The sequence below is a fragment of the Actinia tenebrosa genome, unplaced genomic scaffold (assembly GCF_029948245.1).
Source record: "Actinia tenebrosa isolate PJP-AT-01 unplaced genomic scaffold, QUT_ActTen_1.0 PGA_scaffold16__25_contigs__length_10494907, whole genome shotgun sequence".
Lineage (NCBI taxonomy): Eukaryota > Metazoa > Cnidaria > Anthozoa > Actiniaria > Actiniidae > Actinia > Actinia tenebrosa.
The window spans coordinates 2,469,891-2,487,611 of record NW_028292576.1 but is presented as its reverse complement, the minus strand read 5'-3'; the positions used below and the strand labels follow the sequence as shown (position 1 = coordinate 2,487,611).

Genomic DNA, 17,721 nt, shown 5'->3' with positions numbered 1-17,721 from the left:
TACAGAACGTGTTATTTACTCCATCCTGAAAAACTAAAAAGTGAGGGAGCTGCTAAAGAATTTATCTTATTCTACAAGAGGTAGTAGGGGGTTAAGCTAGTGGGGGCCTGGGTGGTTGAATTGAACCACCCCTAGCAAACAAGCCTGGGATGGCCTCTCCTTCCTTTCCCAACATTTTACGTTGTGGATCTGGATTTCATAGTTGTTGGCGAATGTAGACAACTAATTATTATTATAAAGGGAAGAAGCAATTAAATTAGGAGTGTTCCAGCCCAGACAGTGGGACCCGTTGGAAATTACGGGACTCTTACCATCGTTGACTGAAGCAGCAACGACTTTGTGATCCCAGGGCAGGGCTTTAGCCGGGTTTAAGAATGCAAAGCCATAGCTTCTGGGAAAAACAGGGAAAAAAGTCATAGACCATCAAAAATTGTTAATTTTAAAAAATCCTTGACAAAATGAGAAAACAATGCACCCTTCAAAAAAAAATTTTTTTTTCATGAAGGAGGGAAAGGTCAAGAAAATTGTAAAACACTTTCGTCTCTCACCAGCTTTCTAGTTCTTTTAGTTTAATTTTTTTAATTTTTTTGAATGGCTGACATGTTGCCTGTCTCCTGAGTATTAGTAAATTTAATAGGTACTTATTAAAATTCATGGATATTCTTTGTTTCATTTGTCCTTCAAAAAGTTGTAATATGAAGGGTTCAAAACTGCAACATTACATATATGAAAATACAAAATTGCTAATTTTAAACCCCCTCAAAAAGATATCCAAGCACTGCAGTGGCAAACCAGGGATGGGGTGCTTGGTAGGGGGTGAGCACCCGCCCTGTTCGGCTTGCGACAACGACTTTAAAGATGTTAACAGAAATGACAAAATTATGGGTTTTGCCTTTGATTCTATAGGGTGCCAACCCATCTCTCTGGAATAACTGTGTGCGTGCACCCTACGATGAACATAAATTCCTTGGGGGGGGGGGGGTTGGGGGGGTGGGGGGTGGGGGGGGGGGGGGGGGGGGGGGGGGGGGGGGGGGGGGGGGGGGGGGGGGGGGGGGGTGGGTGTGGGGGGGGGGGGGGGGGGGGGGGGTGGGGGGTGGGGGGGGGGGGGGGGGGCGGGTGGGGGGGGGGTGGGGGGGGGGGGGGGGAGGGTGGGGTGTGGGGGGGGGGTGGGGGGGGTTGGGGGGGGGGGGGGGGGGGGGGGGGGATCCGCCCCCTGCACTGCACAATAAATTTGCCTGGGTGTGGTCAAATTACACGCACTGTAACAACATATGAAACAAAGTCTAGGACAAAAATATTGTGGGTGTCATAAGAAAGCTTTATTGTGTTTTATTATTTATGAAAGATGGTGATACAAATGAATGTTAAATTTGATCAAAAAAATGTAATGTAACATCTTAGTAATATGAGGTAAAGAAAATTAGGTCAACATATTCCACTGGAACAGAAATTTAATATACCACCATAAAATATCAATTTTAATCAAAACTTGTTGACTCAAGAAATGCAAGGACGCATGCAATAAAATATGATTGGTACTGTTTTTGGTGGGAAATCTAGGTAGACAATCTGTTTGGTACCCCCCAGCGATACCACATGACATTTTTCTGATGTGGAAGCAAAGCCACTCAATGTGTCACATATGGAGGGAAAACGTTTTAGATACTATAAAAGCAGGCGTGAATATGGAAAATTTTGTTTGATAGAATGGATAATTTTCAGTGAGAGATTATCATTATGTATTCAGATATTCCTCAAGATAGAGTCACTTGACATGCATGCAAGTACTTTACCAGGCTGCTTCTTGCAAAGCAAAAAGCCTAGTTAAATAGGAAGGCAATGGTAGTTAATTAAAAACGTTCAGTTCTAAGTAAAATGTTTCTCATTCGATATTCGACTTACTATTACACATGACGGCATTCTTTTGAATTAGCGCACCCAGAATGAAGCCACCCAGGTAACCACTTGTTTACTCAGTGGTTTATGGGCACTCGTTAGCTTCATGCTGCGTCCTTTTCATGTTGAAGTACACAACAATTCCTAGGAAGTCAAGAGTATAAGGTATAATGTCAACACTACATTTTTGGCATCTTTGAAATGATAAATTAATGTACAACCTATGACCCCTAACACTTGCGTATCCCGAATTGATCATTAAAGGGTTTTTAAATGAGTTAATATCTGGCAAAAAAATTTTGCTGCATTTCTTTGGGCATTCACCTCATCTTCCCTCGAACCAAGGAGAACCCCATCCCACCCACACCATTCCCGCACCCAGGTAATGCTACAGAATCTGAATACTGAGTACTGCTTGATGATCTATAGGGCCTTAGATCCTCATCACTCATCCTTGTTTAAAGCATGCAAACGGCACCAATCAAAAGCATGTTGTGATGTTCAAACATTGCTGTGTGGGCTCCCTTCTGTTATGTTTACGTTTAGTATAGCAGGCTTTTGGCACAAAGTCTACGATAGTAGGAGCTATTCTTAAACTTTAAAAGAAAGCGCACCATTTGACAATTACTCATGGTCTTCTGGGAAAGGTAAAAATCCAGAATCTTTTTAGTACATCTTTTGATTATGCTAATTTTCAAGATTATATTGGTATTACTCAAAGGAGTTTAAGTTTAACATTGTGGTATGGAAAAGAGGTTTTTAACAAATATTGTGGTAGTTTAGGTTAAAAGTTCATGAGGGTTAAACTAGGGTCTATTGATAAAAACAAAAGATAATTCTTTACTTTTTCTGGAGTGGATAATTCCATGCTTTCCTTATTATTATAAGGAGTCATTTACTTCCGTTGAGAGTTGGTTAGCATCATGCATTTGCAATCAGTGCCAAGACTTCCTTGCCAAGACTCCTGCAATAGCATTGCACTAAAAATACTAAAAACACCATATCTTTAACATACAACTATTATTATTTTCTACTCGCAAACTCAAGTATTAATACTTCAAGAACAGGCATCAGCCAAAATAAAGTTGAAAAAAGCCAAAATCAGAATTAGAAGGCGCTTGCTTGAATCTCTGAGCTTGAAGAATTGAAGATAGTCCAGACTGTAGTAGCGAGAAGCATCTAGGGGAAGATATGTATGAAGGGTGGGGGGGGGGGTGTGGGGTGGGGGGGGGGGGGGGTGGGGTGGGGGGGAGGTGGGGTGGGGGGGTGGGGGGGGGTAGGGTGGGGGGGGGGGCGGAGGGGCCGGGGGGGGGGGGTGGTGGTGGGGGGGGGGGTGGGGTTGGGGCCGCGGGGTGGGTGGTGGGGGGTGGGGCTAATCAGGAATGTGATATTTTATATTCAAAGCATATATAAATTAATATTCATTGCCTAGACGCTATAGGGACCATGAAGAACGGAAAAAATCAAGATTGATATTTATATCTGACCTCACATGTGCAATTTGAGCTGGAAGATAGGTGACAGGACTTTTCCAACATCAGCATATAATCTCATCCTGAAGAAAGAAAAAATCAATATTTGCTATGGTTTCAAGTTCATATATCATGAAAAAATTAATTTTCCCAAACATGATAGCCCATCATCTAAAAAGATCATCCTCTAATGGCCGCGGATAATACGAACAATTTTCTCTGCAACTTGTGGCCGACACAAGTTGCCAAGACAGAGTGTCTGTGCCCTGACACAGCCCAACCAGAGGACTCAATCATTGCCAAAGTAATAAATCCAATTCTATGTTTGGGCAACAATTGCTGCAATCATCTCGCAACATATAATGGGTTAAAAGTATCACTGTAGGTTACACACTGCAATGTATACCGTGGCAACGGGTGTCGCCAATGCCTTGCACGGAACAGACAATGTCGGCGGACTTTTGTAAAAAGGAATAAGAAAAACAAGAAAATTTTGGTTGTTTTGGGAGTTGGGATATTGAATACAAAGGCTACAAATAGCAAATGGGCATTGCGGAACACACGTTGCAGAGAAAATATTGATCCGTGTTAATGTGCGCACCTTCATTAACACGATTCTTTTATCGACATGTAAGGCTGGACCAGATAAAAACCAACACCCAGACAAAGGGGCAAATGACACTATGGCTACCCCACCCGTCATTTCCTAAGTGGATGGGATACTCTGTGAACTAGCTCTTGCCTTATACATAGACTACTTCAGGTCAGCCCTCACAATCCTAAACAAAGGTATGCATGTACCACAAGTTTTGAGAATTTGTTGAGCAGAAAGACGCAGGAAGAGATATGTGGGCCAACAGGCCTAAAATCAAACATTTTTCAAGGTGACCACTTCAGTTGGCAGTGTCTTTCAATAAAGAGTTCGAGGATGTCATTACCTATGTGCAAATATCACAAGTTTCTTGCAATTACCAATTCTAAGACGATGTGGGCTTCATCATGGCTTTAAGGAAAAATATTACATTATGTCCTAAGGATAAGGGAATAAAGCTAGGATATACATTAAAGAGTCCCACTTGTGCAGGGCAATAATAAAGGCTACATGAGTCATAACAGTGAAATTATGATTGATGATTTAATTATCAAAACTACACCCCATGACAAAGGCACATTAACCATACAACAAAAACAAGCTACCATGTTTGGCTGACTTTTGAAACGAGGAATAAAAAAAACAAGAACAGAATATTTTTGTTTTGGAGTAGTAGAGTGGTTGGAATTTGATGCAAGTAAAAATATAAAGTTAGGAAGAGTATGCTTCCCGCCCCGCTGCCCCCCTCCCACGAAGAAACAATTTGGATTGGATGTACACACTTGTTTATAAATTCAGGAGTACGAGGGCCTCAGCCCTTAGAACAACTTTTTATGAGCGCCTGATGTCATAAATTATCTCAAATACAGTACTTCCATAGTACGGAAATTGTGTTCTGTGTGAGAGCACAAATCTCGCACGGGTCGGCAAAAGTCAAAGAGGGGTTAAGCGCTTGCGAAAGGATTTGTAGGAAACTGGACCTATTCATCGATAAATGAGTGCACTTCTGCCAAACTCCACCTACCATATTTCAGGGCCGGTTTTCCACGCTGGGAATTAGCACTAACTCCAGAGCTTTAACCACTTATCAGGTCTTCTATATAACCAGAAAACAAGTTACCCCAGGGCTTAGCCTAGATATGCGGCTTTGAACCAACTGGGCCCAGTCACAAAGACTGAACCGACCTTTTATCAAACCATGTCAGTTTAATCAAATCCCTGAAACAAAACTTCTGGGGCTGATTTAAGTTGAGCTATTTACAAGGACTTTAAATCACAAGAATGAAACTGTAATTTAGCAATAACGGTGCTCAGACGAAAAAGCCTATTTGTAGAAAAACTCTTAATCAGAGGTACGTAGTATAGGAATAGCTCAATATATCAAACCTATGGACAGAAACTAGTACCATACATGTTGCAGCCTAAGTTTTGTTAATTACATATCATGGGTCGTGTCACATTCCACTGATGGTATTCAAATCACCAAAGGCATTCAAGCTTTGTAGTCAATAATCGAGACAAAACTCTTTGCAACATTTTTGAAACAACGGACTTTGTATGTTGCTTTAGTCATTTGCGCATCTCTTGTTATGAAAATGTTTGAAGGAAAAGTCGATTCTTAATCCCTTCTTCATCCTCCCACACATTTACAGGCTTTAATTAGTACTAAGAATTGAGGGCCCTACTTTAATATGAATATGATTTGTGCTTGCTCCTTAGACATAAATTCTGGCACAAAACCTGCACGAGTTCTATGGTGAAGCAAGAAGCTGCACCACCTTTGTTAAGACAGCAATGATCAGACAATGATTTCTTGCTGGCCGTGGATGTCAAAAAACATTACTTAATTGTAGTATACAATCAACTACATTAAATAAATCACAGAAATGGCAAGTAATAAAAATAGAATGAGGAATGGGAATGTAGTTTTGTTGGAGACAATGTGTGTATGGGATAGTTATTGAATGGTTTGAGGACTGAGAAAGCTTTATTATAACACTTATATATAAGTTTTAAAAGTGGGTTTTTTCACAATAGACTCTTAGTCGATACCAATATAGTGGCCATCTTGAATTATACCAAGACATTATGGGATTAAGACAAGGGGGCAGCTATTGTGAAATTTATAGACTAACAGTTGTAAGGTGTCTTTATATGACTTTATGTTTTTTAATTATAAGCATATCTAAAAAGCAATTGAATTGGATAATAGTTGGAACAATATGTGATTAATGTGGTTATTTTATAAGCAAAGTTAACTTGGAGTGTGTTGCTGGTCGGCGGTGTGTTGTCGACAGCGCATGCGCTACTGCAGCCATTGCCCTCGTGGTCGGCCATTGCTCTCAGTCGCTCAGCATTGCAGCCTATTGTTGCTCTCTCCCCACCCACCCTCTCTAAGGGTTTAAAAAAAATGGTAAGTATAAACTTCAACTGTGTTAACAGTGTGACGGGTGCCGAGGTTGACCCATGGCAAGGTTGCCATGGTTACCTCTTGCCAATTGCTAGCCCTTGCTGTCGCCTTGCGGCGTTTATGGCACCTACCCTCCATATCGAAAAGCAACAAGTTAAACAGCAAAACTTCGAATTGATTTCATAATTGAAAGTGTAACCCCACCACTCTGTGCTTAATAAATATTTCTACTTTTGCCACCTAGGCATCCAATAATTCAAGATGGCTCCCATATCCATTAAAAAGTCTATTATTTAGAGCGATTTTTATGCTTTTGAATCCTCAAAAACTTTAAAACATCTGCATTTCTATTTTGAGCTAATAAAGTACTTACTTATTCATCTGAGGATTTAGGGGGCTGCTGGGGCTGCAATCCTCTTTTAGTTTGGGATTATTCTTTTATCTTTTTTTTGGTCCAAATAAACCCCAGAATGTAGGAAATAGCCAAATTTTAAGAGTTTCCTGAAAGCATGCCCCCAGACCTGCTCTAAAGTTTTCTGTCCTTTGATTTCTGTTAGTTAATTTTTTTCTTACTTGCTAAATACAAAATTTCACTTGCATTTTGTGTGTTTGCAAGCATTAATTTTGGCCCTGAACCAATGCACTTTTTAAAATTGATATCTGCAGGTTATGCTCACCTGGGTGGCATTGTTTCCCAACATTTGATCCAACTCCTTAGCGATAAACTCACAAAGGATGCATTCAGCAGAAGCCTTGATTGGGTATTTAGACTTGAGAACATGACGTTTCTTGGTTTTGAGGGAAGCAACCAGTTTGGATGGCATAGCTTTTCTCAATATGGTTGCCATGATCTTTTCCTTGCTTGCTGCGCACAAACCAAGCTTGGTGCAGTCTTCCTTAGGATCACCCTAGAAGTCATAGGAAAAAACAAACAAACAAACTGTAGCTGTGACAAACAATTTTCAGAGACTGCTAAAAATTGTTTTGTAAAAAGATGTTGAACAACACTGATAATTTGATTGCAGATTAGGTTTTATACATGAACGTACAGTGTACATGTAAGCCAACCATCAAGTAAGGCCTATACTTGAATGATTTTACAAGAATCTTCAAAATGATGCAGATCAATGCTTTAAGTAGCCTAATACTACCAAGCATTACAGCCTGTTTCATGTTTCTTCGACCTAACTGACTCAAGCCATCTGGCACTTTGGCTATGGTCAATCAAATCTACAACAGACCAAATGCATTCCTAGTCATAAGGATCCTGAGCGATAAATTTTCCCAAAACATTACAGCTATTTCCCCATGAGAAATAGGTTGTGGAGTTGCAGGAATATTTATCGTTCACAATTGAAATGCACTTGGCCTGTCCTAAATTTGATTGACAGAGGCCAAAATGCCAGACTTCTGGAGTCTGTTAGGTCACAGGAACATAACATGGGCTGTGATCAATGATCATGTATCTACAGCCATTAGAATGATTCATATAGCTGTATATTAGAATTAGAATCTACGAAGAAAGGTGTGAACCTAGACAATTGATTATTAAATCTTGAGCACTACATAAGCTTGTACTGGCAAACTGTGCATGTATGTTAACTAAGGGAAGCATCATACTGTACCATCAAATTGGCTAGCTCTTGGAAGATAAGAGGTGCATACTGTTCAATTATGGCTTTGCATTCATCTGCAAGAGCTCCAAATGATGAACATACTTGTTCCAAGTATCCTTCAACTGTTTTCTGAAGTAAACAATAATAAAACAGCAAAAACAAGTAGTGAGCAATATGCAATAAAGACAGCAATATCGTAAGTTGGAATTATTTGTAAATTATATACTTGCAATCTTCAAATAAGAGAAGCAAAATAAAATTGAGAAAAAAATTAATAAATGTAATAATCACTTGACTCTGATGACTTCTGAGCTCAGGTTGTCGATACATCAGTCACCACCAACAACAGTCTTTCTCAAGACTACACTCACCCAGACGATTTCAAACCATTTACTCTCAAATGTAATAAACTCACTTCAAAGTCAGGATTCATTATTTCTTTCTTCAGGAATGTTAAAACTGCCACACATTCATCACATGTAGCCTTCAAAAATAAAGAAGAAAGGGAAAAAAGGATTAACATCTACAAATCTTTTTCTTTTGGCATCAGGATTTTTTCTTTTGGTACAAAAACGAGCTTGTGAGATGAGAGTTGTGTGTTGAGAACATTACTATCATTATCGTTGAAATCCGACCCACAAAGTTCAATGTCTCATTTGCCAACTAGCATTTCAACATATGACTGTCAATCAAAGAAATGTTAAAAAAAGCAAAATCTTGTGAGGAAATTTTGGACTGAATTAAAGATTTCAGAGGATTAGAGGATTAAGATCTTTTTAGTCTAAAATCTCCTTCAAGATATTTCTTTTCAACTCATGGATATGCAAAGCGTAGTAAACAAGTTATTGTGAGGGGTCTGAATATGCAAATGTGTCAGTCACTATGGCATTAGCAAAACCACAGGTAGCCCATGCTGTGTTTCTGTGAGGGTCTTACTGAGAGATTGTACTATGGATTTTTTTGAATACAGAAATGAATGCTACAACCTTTTCAAGTTGTCTTGACCTGTACTTTATCTTGGTCTGTACTGAATTCCAGCTAATTTAGAGTTTTTTAAGTTGCTGAATTAATGAGACAAATCCTTATACGATCGTCCCGATTGTATCATAAACAATACAATTAATTCTAAAACAAAGACGGTCACAGGATCTAGTGACACATGCAGACGATGTGAGCACTGTGCTCCGTTCACTAATAAAGCACAGTTTTCTACCAATCAGCTTATAGTCAGCTATAATAAGTTTAAAAATTAGCCTCTGGCTAGGGAGACTCAGCAATGACTCCCAAAATATAAATGATGTTAAATAAATCACAGAACTGTTATCAGCAGTATTATGAAAAAAAGGTTTAATTTTACCACAAAAAGAAATTTAAGTATGAATACATATGTTTTTGCTTTTTCTTCCAATTCCCAGCAATAATTTAAGCATGCATAATAATTCTTCATAGTCAACATGCTTCACATACATTTGAAGATACTTTCACTTTCCAAACATTATCCTGGCAGTGTTTGACAGCATCACATTCCTTTGCAGTTTTGTAGTTTTGACACCAATATGATGGACCAAATGTACACTTGATGGTACCAACCTTGAAAGAACCAGCACTTACTGGAAAAGAATATAATTTAAGCTGGTGTAAGAAAATAGTTTGCTAATTGAGTTGGGCATACAGTCTGTGCATTACAATGAGATTCGTGCAAACAATGCCCATGAACATTATTCTCGTCAATAACACAGAGGATTATTCTTGTCAATAACACAGAGGTTACTGTTGTGATATTATATTTAAGTTTTGCTTTAGTTTTTTGGATTTGAGCTTTATCATCTCAAGCTTATATTTAATCAATAACTTATTAGCCATAGCTTTTACGTAAAATGATAGCACCTAGCTTGCTAGGGGTTGCATAACAGCATATTGCAAAACTTAACTTAAACAAAATCTAAACTTTACTTTTAGAGAAATTATAAATTATGTAGTGAAATTATTTATATCAATGACAATTGTGTTTGTCAGAAAATATTAAATTGTGAATTGAAGATTTATTAGGCTGTCCTAACTAAGCTACTGGTCCAAATCGAAATTTTCCCAAAAACTACGACTTTTATTTTGAAATTCAGTTGCATATTCGATTAGAGTAAATATTAAATAACTTTATTTTAGCCTTTAAATGATTTCTAAACAACAAAGCCTAGACAATAGCAGGAAATCTCGTGATCATCATGTGCAACGATGAGATCTTTCAAGCATTCTTTCCACTTCTACCTGTTTACATCGAACAAAACCCTTCAAATTTCCTAAAATTCCAATTTTAAACTTCTCTAAACCCTTGTGTATACTTTAAACTTACCTGAGGCAACAAAAAGAGCGAAAATTAGAAGTTTCATGGCGGATGTTTTATGAAGAATACAGAGACCCAAAACCTTCCTTCTGTCAAAGTTTAGTAGAGAAACAGCGGTATTACGGTGGTTTATAAAGGCGTAGAAGTTAGCCAATCAGATTGGAGTATACGAGGTGAAGTATAAGGTTCGTGATAATCACATGATGTGGTCGCAGGGGGCGGGGGAGGGGCGAGGCAATCATGCTATATATTTCCTCCAAAGATCAAAGTTTTATTCCAGGATATCGCTTAGAAAAAAAATTAAAAAAGAGTAAAATACGAGTAAATGAAGTGTAGACGACACATTCGATTGATAAAGGAGACTTCTAATCTAGGAAACAACATTTTCAGCCTAATTTCTAGGCCGGACAATTTTGGTTTGGAAGTTTAAGATATTACAAATATAAGGGAGCCAGATTTCCGAGAATTATTCAACTTACGCTGACGTTGCAAGATTTTTTGTGAAATTTGACACATAATATAAACATAGTTTTCTGCAAAAATAGAAATAAAGTATTCCGAAAAGGGAAACAATGTTCCCCGTCTGTCATGCTACACTGGCCTAGATAGCCCAGCTTGCGCAAGAAGTCTATCGACACGGACAGGGCAGAAAAACGACAAGCCCGCTACTTTCACGATTTTAGTCTTTAACTGAGTTTACTCCAAATTTTTAAGCGTTTCATTTGTGTCACTGCTGCTCGAAACCTGTAACGATTAGAGTATAAATCTACTTATTAGTATTCCGAAAAGTGTCAGTTTTTCTGGTGATCAAAATATCACCTCTCCCAAAGTACACGGCTTTATATAAACTGACGCATTCAATAAATTTTGGTCGCATTTGATATTTTGCTATTTGGCTCCAAACGAACGTGTTTACAAAATATTGAGCTTAAATGTGTAAAGTTGTCCTTATGGCGAAAGGCCATTATAAAGATTATAAAATGGATGTATATGATTAAAGATGTTAATCGAAGTATTACGGATCATCCGGGTGGATGTAGTCCTAGTACGTTGCCGGGGGAAAAATCGTCGAACCTCTGGGACCAGGGTACAGTCCAAGATGTGAAGCGCGAAAATCTAATACAAAGCGCGAAAATTACAAAGTTTAAAGGTCGTACCGGCTGAACTTAAAACGTCGAAAAATAATCATTAAATCACGGCTATTTACTTTGTTTACCCGTTCACGTGCTATACCCGGGACAAGGTTGTCCAGACACTTTTTTCCTGTTTCCAAGCCTTCTCATGATCTTCTGCTAAACAATTAAAAAAACCTCGTGATTGATCCAAGCTTTGTTTTGCACAGCAGTAACAACTGAGACGGATTATCCCGTCTTTAAAGACTGACAACTTTTGGGATATATATACCGGCAATTAAAGGTCGTCAGAAAAGAAAAAAAATTCATGATTGATAGCCTGGCGATAAGCGATGGGTCATTTCAACGGCTCCAAGAATAGCTGGAACTAGGTTGATGTTTCTTATTATTATGTTTAAATTACAAGCAACGCAATGTTTCAGCTAAGTCAAGAGCCGAGTCGAATCAGCTGGTCATGCCAGAACACGGTTTATGGTGTTGCTTGTAGTTGAAACATTCAGTTCGGTGACAGTTTAGTGATCTTATGCCCATAACTCTTTTCGGTCTTAGAATAGCTTGGGAAGTTACGGGTGGTGCTCGCATCTCAACATTCAATGCGACCGCAAGTTTCTAGTCCTGCAGACGAGGGTTTTTCGCCGGGCTCCCCATTTTTCCGCCCTCCACAAAAATCAATTTCTAATTCCAAATATTGGAATCCAGGGAAGGGCCACTCTGAGTAATCTCCTTTCGGCTCCGACCTCTTTTGAGAGGTCCTTAACGGGGGAACTGGGAACTGGGATTTGTCTGTTTTATACTGGGAAAAATTGAATTTAGGATATTGGGAACGGAAGAAACAAACAACAAAATGGGAATGGGAAAAAGTTAAAAAAGAGAGAAGAATTCGGGGTTTGGACGCTGGGAAGTGGAATTTTTCTTGTGGGACATCATCTCCAGCCATCAGTTATCATTGGCCTTCTCTATTATGATCAGAAGAAAAAAAGCCATTAAATTCACCGGCTTTTCGCCGCTAGCCGTCACGTGGTATAAATTGTGATGGATTGTGTTACGGTCACCAAGAAGTTCGGACATTGTTCTCGGATTCCCATATACAAACACACTGAGCATAAAGAAAAAAATTTAGATAGATTTCTTTAGTTAGCTATCTTAGAGTGACCACAGTAAATCCGTGAAACTTTAGTAATACTAAATAGCACAATTTCATGCAAATTCCATTGTTTTCTATTGTTTAACTAACACTATTTTGTACTATTTAGTAATTAGTGTTTCACGGATTTACTGTGGTCACTCTAACAGCAATAAGAAAAGCTTCAATCAAGCTAGAAAAATGATATTTTACTTGTATTTAGAGAGCTAAATAAAGAAAAACTTCTTGGTGACCGTAACACAATCCAACACAATTTATACCATGTGACATCTAGCACCGAAAATGTGAATTTACATAATATAAACCGCACTATCTCTTGTGAAATTCCTTAGCGTACATTTTGTTCCAATCCCATTGTTTAGGGGGAAATTGGCAAGAAAAGGGCAGCTACAGATGGTCTGGATGTATCTTCTTTCCCAGATGCAGGATATACTCATGAACCAATACTGGATACCCTTTGATTCTGCCCCCGAGATTGAGCATCACCCACTCATCTACCCCCAAGCATCAGGTAGTGTGTGATGTCTGCAGTACATCTAAATATACTGTATGAGTTAGTATCTTCCACCATCAGTTACCACTCCCTTCTCCATTTGGGTTACCGTCTTTCCCTTGCCACGTGGATAACCATCTCCTAACATCAAAATCTCACTCTCCCAATTTTAAAGTCTGATGGGTACAGCAAGCTACCTTATAATTTTGGGATTTTAGAAATCACATATGACTTCCAAAACAGACTATAACTAACTTTTCCTGGTCAGTTAAAAAGAGTGTGGGTAATGAAGAATAAAATAACAGGTTAAAAAATTTATGATGTCTCTAATAATATTATGAGGGGTAAGACTGTGAGAAACCCAAGAAAATATCCATACCCCACCCATGGAGGAGATTGGAAATTCTGAAGGGTAGTGGGGTCATAGAAAAAACAAAATTGCACTGAGTTTGTTCTTCAGGTGCATGGTGGTGGGGGGGGGGGGGGGGGGGGAGGAGGAGGGGGGTCCATTTACAAATTTCCTCTGTGGCAGGGTATGGATATTTTCTGGAACTACGCATTAAAGACTTTTGTCCCTAAGGAAGGGGCTTATGAAGTGAAGAACAAGTAAAGTCAATCAAAACAAATTATGTGCCAATGAAAATACACGCAGAGAGTGAACATCAATGGAGGACTTTTTTCACAGTTTAATGGAGCTTAAATAATAATATGTACCTGTTGTTGTATATGAAATGCATAACCCTGCATTAAAAATCAAATCAAAAAAAGTGATACAGCATAACCCAGCTTTTGATACATTTAATACTTTATTTATTCATTAGGCTCAGATGGTCATTCTGCAAGAACTGATTTTGTTTTTTTGATATTCTTTATCTGAAAAATAGCAAACATAGCAGCTATGGGCATATTACATGAATACTAAACTGATAGAGCAGATTGAGTGGAAACAGTAGTAGTAGTAGTAGTAGTAGTAGTAGTAGTAGCTAGCATCCATGTAAATAAAAAGCCCAAGTCACACACCAATCACTCAAATAATGAAACTAATAAGTAGTTATTAGAAACAAATGAAAATGAAAATTTAGAGGTTATATAAGTGCTTAAAAAAGAAAAAAAGAATGGAGGGAAAAAAAAGGAAAGAAAGGAAAAAAAGATAGAGAGAAAAAAAGAAAGAAATAGAGAAAGAAGGGAAGTTATATAAAAAGAAGGAAGGAAGGAATAAAAAGAAAGGAAAAAGAAAAGAATGAGAAATTTAAGCAAAATCTAAAATAAAAACTTTTTAATCTTTAAAATGGTGAAAACTTACTTTGCTGTTTTAAGTGCCTTTGTTCCTTTTTCTCTCTGTCTTAATCTAGTCCTCAGTGATATAACTGTGCTTTTTAGTTGATCATATGACTGTTTATTATCTAGAAAGGTTTCTTTTAATTCCTATAAAATCAAAATATGAACTTTGTGTTATAAAAACTGATGCTTTATGTTTATAAGTAAACATTGATATTATTACAATATCTTCCACATAATTACCCTACCCTCCCCCTTTAAGCAACTTCCAGTACAGCTTTGAAATTTTAAAAGAAATACAATAGAAACAATATAATATTCTTTTTTTTTAAGATTAAAACTGTTATTACACAGTAGTTATGCGATAGGGATTATAGACAGTTTTCAAGTTTCCTCAGTAGTAGATCATTATTCAACAAGACTGGGAATTTTGTGTATAGCTTAATTTGTTTCGTTGGAAGTCAAAACCTGGCTACATGAAAAATAATCAGAAAACAGGACTGTTGAATTCTTGGGGTGCAACCACATGACCCAAAATCCCTTGTAATATCGAATATAACAATGAAACAGCCACCATGTTGGTTGATCTAACAAGGGAAGCTAATGATGAATGTTTGTTATCATCAACTAACATGGCGGCTATGATGTAACATGCATCCCAAGAACATCCATGGAAAACATAAGGGCTTGCACATGGCCAATGATGCACATAGCCTGGTTGGTGTACACTAGTGGAACTGATTTTTAGGTAGCACACGTGTTTCCTTGGATATTCAGCAATGTGGTTTTTTATTGAATAAAAGTAAAATTTTTGAAGCTTGTTCTTGTAGATCTTATTGTTACAAATTCTCCTAGTCTTGTCTACAAGATGGTCGGTTGCTATGGCTTTTTCTCCCGCAAGGGTCTTAAATTCACATTTTGGCTTACAGAGGTGTAGTTTCTATTCTAAATAAAGCAAGACATTGAAACAGGTGTTATTTAGAAAAAAAAAGATTCTAAAATTTTACAATAGTAACGGTATTCTTGACTTTTCTTGAAATTATGATGTCATAAGTAACACTTATTTTTAGTAACAACGTTAAAAATTTGTAAAGCAGTGTTAAAAGTGTTATAGATATTTTTGCTACACAAAGAGCATATTTACAGTGAAAACCAGATCTCATTCGGATACAACAGCGTAAAGTTACAGCTAATGAAAGAAATTCAAATTTCCTGCCAAATGACCATATATGGTCAAACTTTAGGGGTATTTAAACGGCCAGACAATGAATGTATTCGCACAGGAGCAGCGACGAGGTGGTATAAAATCAAAATTGTAGTTTTTTTGACTTGAGGTTTATAGGACTATGACGCGTCTTTCGTCACGCAACATGTCATTGTGACCTCATAATGACGTATTGTGACGTCATAATGACGAAAGACGCATCATAGCAACCGACCATCATGCTAATGCACCTATCAATGACAAGCCCCAGGGTGGGTAACCTAAGCAGAATATAACATTTTGTTTTTGAAATTCTTAAATTCCATGACCCACGGAAAACTGATGAATGTGAAATTTCCACCCTTAATACGAATGTTTATAGTATTTTCTGGCCTTTTCAAATTGGGGGCCACATCAAATTCCCTACTGTGGGTACATTGAATAATGCCTATTTTCTGAGGGTAATAGGGGTTTAATAGTGATGGATGCATGACTCAAAAACAATAGGATGGTAATGAATGGACCCTTCTTAAAAGTATCATGGATGACAACAACAACAACAACAACAACAATAACAACAACAATAATAATAATAATAATAAATGATTTATTGACTTGCTGTAGCGCCTTTGAACATTAAGATGATTTCTGGCATGTCTTTTGTGTTTCCAAGTTGGCCCCATCCATGATAATGGAAGTTTTTACCACTAGAAACTTGAACAACTTAACTTGGTTATGATTTATTTATCATTTTTCTGATATAACAATATAGATAAGAGTCACGTACGCAAAGAATTCCTCACCTTTCTACGTCTCCGACTCCCATGCCGAGAAGCATTACAACTAGAAGTACATGGAATGTCTTTTGGTTTTACTTTAATGTTGTCGTGTACACTAGGATATACATTCACACCAAAATCATCTCTTTTCAGCCTAGGTATCCAAAACTTTTCAAATCCTTCAAGACTGCTGTATCTTCTTTGGAAATCATCAGCTGTAAAATGCTTCGAACATATGACCGACCATCTACTGGCTTCCCAGTTTGCGCGCTCTACTTGTACAAATTCGATCCATTTTCTTCTTCTTTCTTGAGGAATTGGACGATTATCATCCCAATAAGGAATAGCATGAAGCGCTATTCCTTTTTCTAGGTCTGGAATGTTGCTGCACCCGATCACAACGCATCTATTTGGCATGATATTCGAGTGATATTCTTTAGTATTTACAGAGAACGTTTAGATCTACTGTTCCTGGTGTGACGTCTGGATGCTAGTGCCAGACTGTTATGGCACTTTGTACCACAGGGAACCCAAAGACCCATATTCCATTTCTCTGTGTTTCTGCAAAGTCTGCAAGAGACTGAAGATTAATATTTTAAAAAAAAATAAAGTCTTGGTAATATTCTTGGAAATATCAATGTTCAGGCTATCGTGAGAAATGATATGAGATACATACCGCAACCAAACTCCCCCACCTCCCTCCCCCAAACACAAAGGCACAAACACATAGGGACAGAATATGATGGACTTCAGGGTACGTTTACACTCAGTTTGTTTCGAGGCTTGTAGTCAACTAGAGACAACTAGACTCAACACTGACATATAGGAGCGGATAAATATCTGAAAACGAACCCTCTAAATGAAAAGTACGAAGTCCCTAATTAACAGGACATATTGATTGCATCATATTGGGTCATATTGCTTCTGAATATCGATGGCATCAAGCTGTGTACAGCCAGCCGTGTCCACAGCCATGTATGATTAATTCGTCATCTAGGGTTTCGTTTTCATTTCTATTGCCATTTTTTCCAGTTATCACTAATTTCAATTTTCTTTCTACATTTTTTGCTGTGTTCACTTTCGTCCCCATTTTTGCTTTCATTGTTAACTGCTTTTATTTTTAAGTTAATTTTTCATTTATTGTAAGCAATACTGAGGGTTGAAAATAAACGCTGTACAAAAATCGATAAGAAAATTTCTTTTATTAGAAATAACCGATACAACAGCTGTATTTAGACCATTGGCAAGTTCTAACATTTGCTGTCATTATTTTGAAAAGTGTAGAGAAACCTTTTTTTAATCAAACAAGATAAAAACCAATTTGGCAAAATGCTCTCAGCAGAATTTAATGTACAAACGTACT

At 37.8% G+C, this 17,721-nt stretch overlaps 2 protein-coding genes across 2 annotated transcripts; both read right to left on the bottom strand.

The window, feature by feature from the left end:
• Nucleotides 1–7,002: 7,002 nt before the first annotated feature.
• LOC116298099 (prosaposin) lies at nucleotides 7,003–10,480 on the bottom strand. The gene is made up of 5 exons (XM_089031474.1): nucleotides 10,337–10,480; nucleotides 9,454–9,596; nucleotides 8,402–8,470; nucleotides 7,996–8,115; nucleotides 7,003–7,278 (listed from the first exon to the last, which is right to left on the bottom strand). The coding sequence occupies exons 1-5, from the start codon at nucleotides 10,371–10,373 to the stop codon at nucleotides 7,018–7,020; spliced, it is 630 nt and encodes a 209-aa protein (XP_088887600.1). The 5' UTR covers nucleotides 10,374–10,480; the 3' UTR covers nucleotides 7,003–7,017.
• Nucleotides 10,481–13,765: 3,285 nt separating this feature from the next.
• Nucleotides 13,766–16,834, bottom strand: LOC116298082 (THAP domain-containing protein 2). The gene is made up of 3 exons (XM_031706434.2): nucleotides 16,383–16,834; nucleotides 14,401–14,522; nucleotides 13,766–13,970 (listed from the first exon to the last, which is right to left on the bottom strand). The coding sequence occupies exons 1-3, from the start codon at nucleotides 16,773–16,775 to the stop codon at nucleotides 13,967–13,969; spliced, it is 519 nt and encodes a 172-aa protein (XP_031562294.1). The 5' UTR covers nucleotides 16,776–16,834; the 3' UTR covers nucleotides 13,766–13,966.
• Between the last annotated feature and the right edge of the window lie 887 nt (nucleotides 16,835–17,721).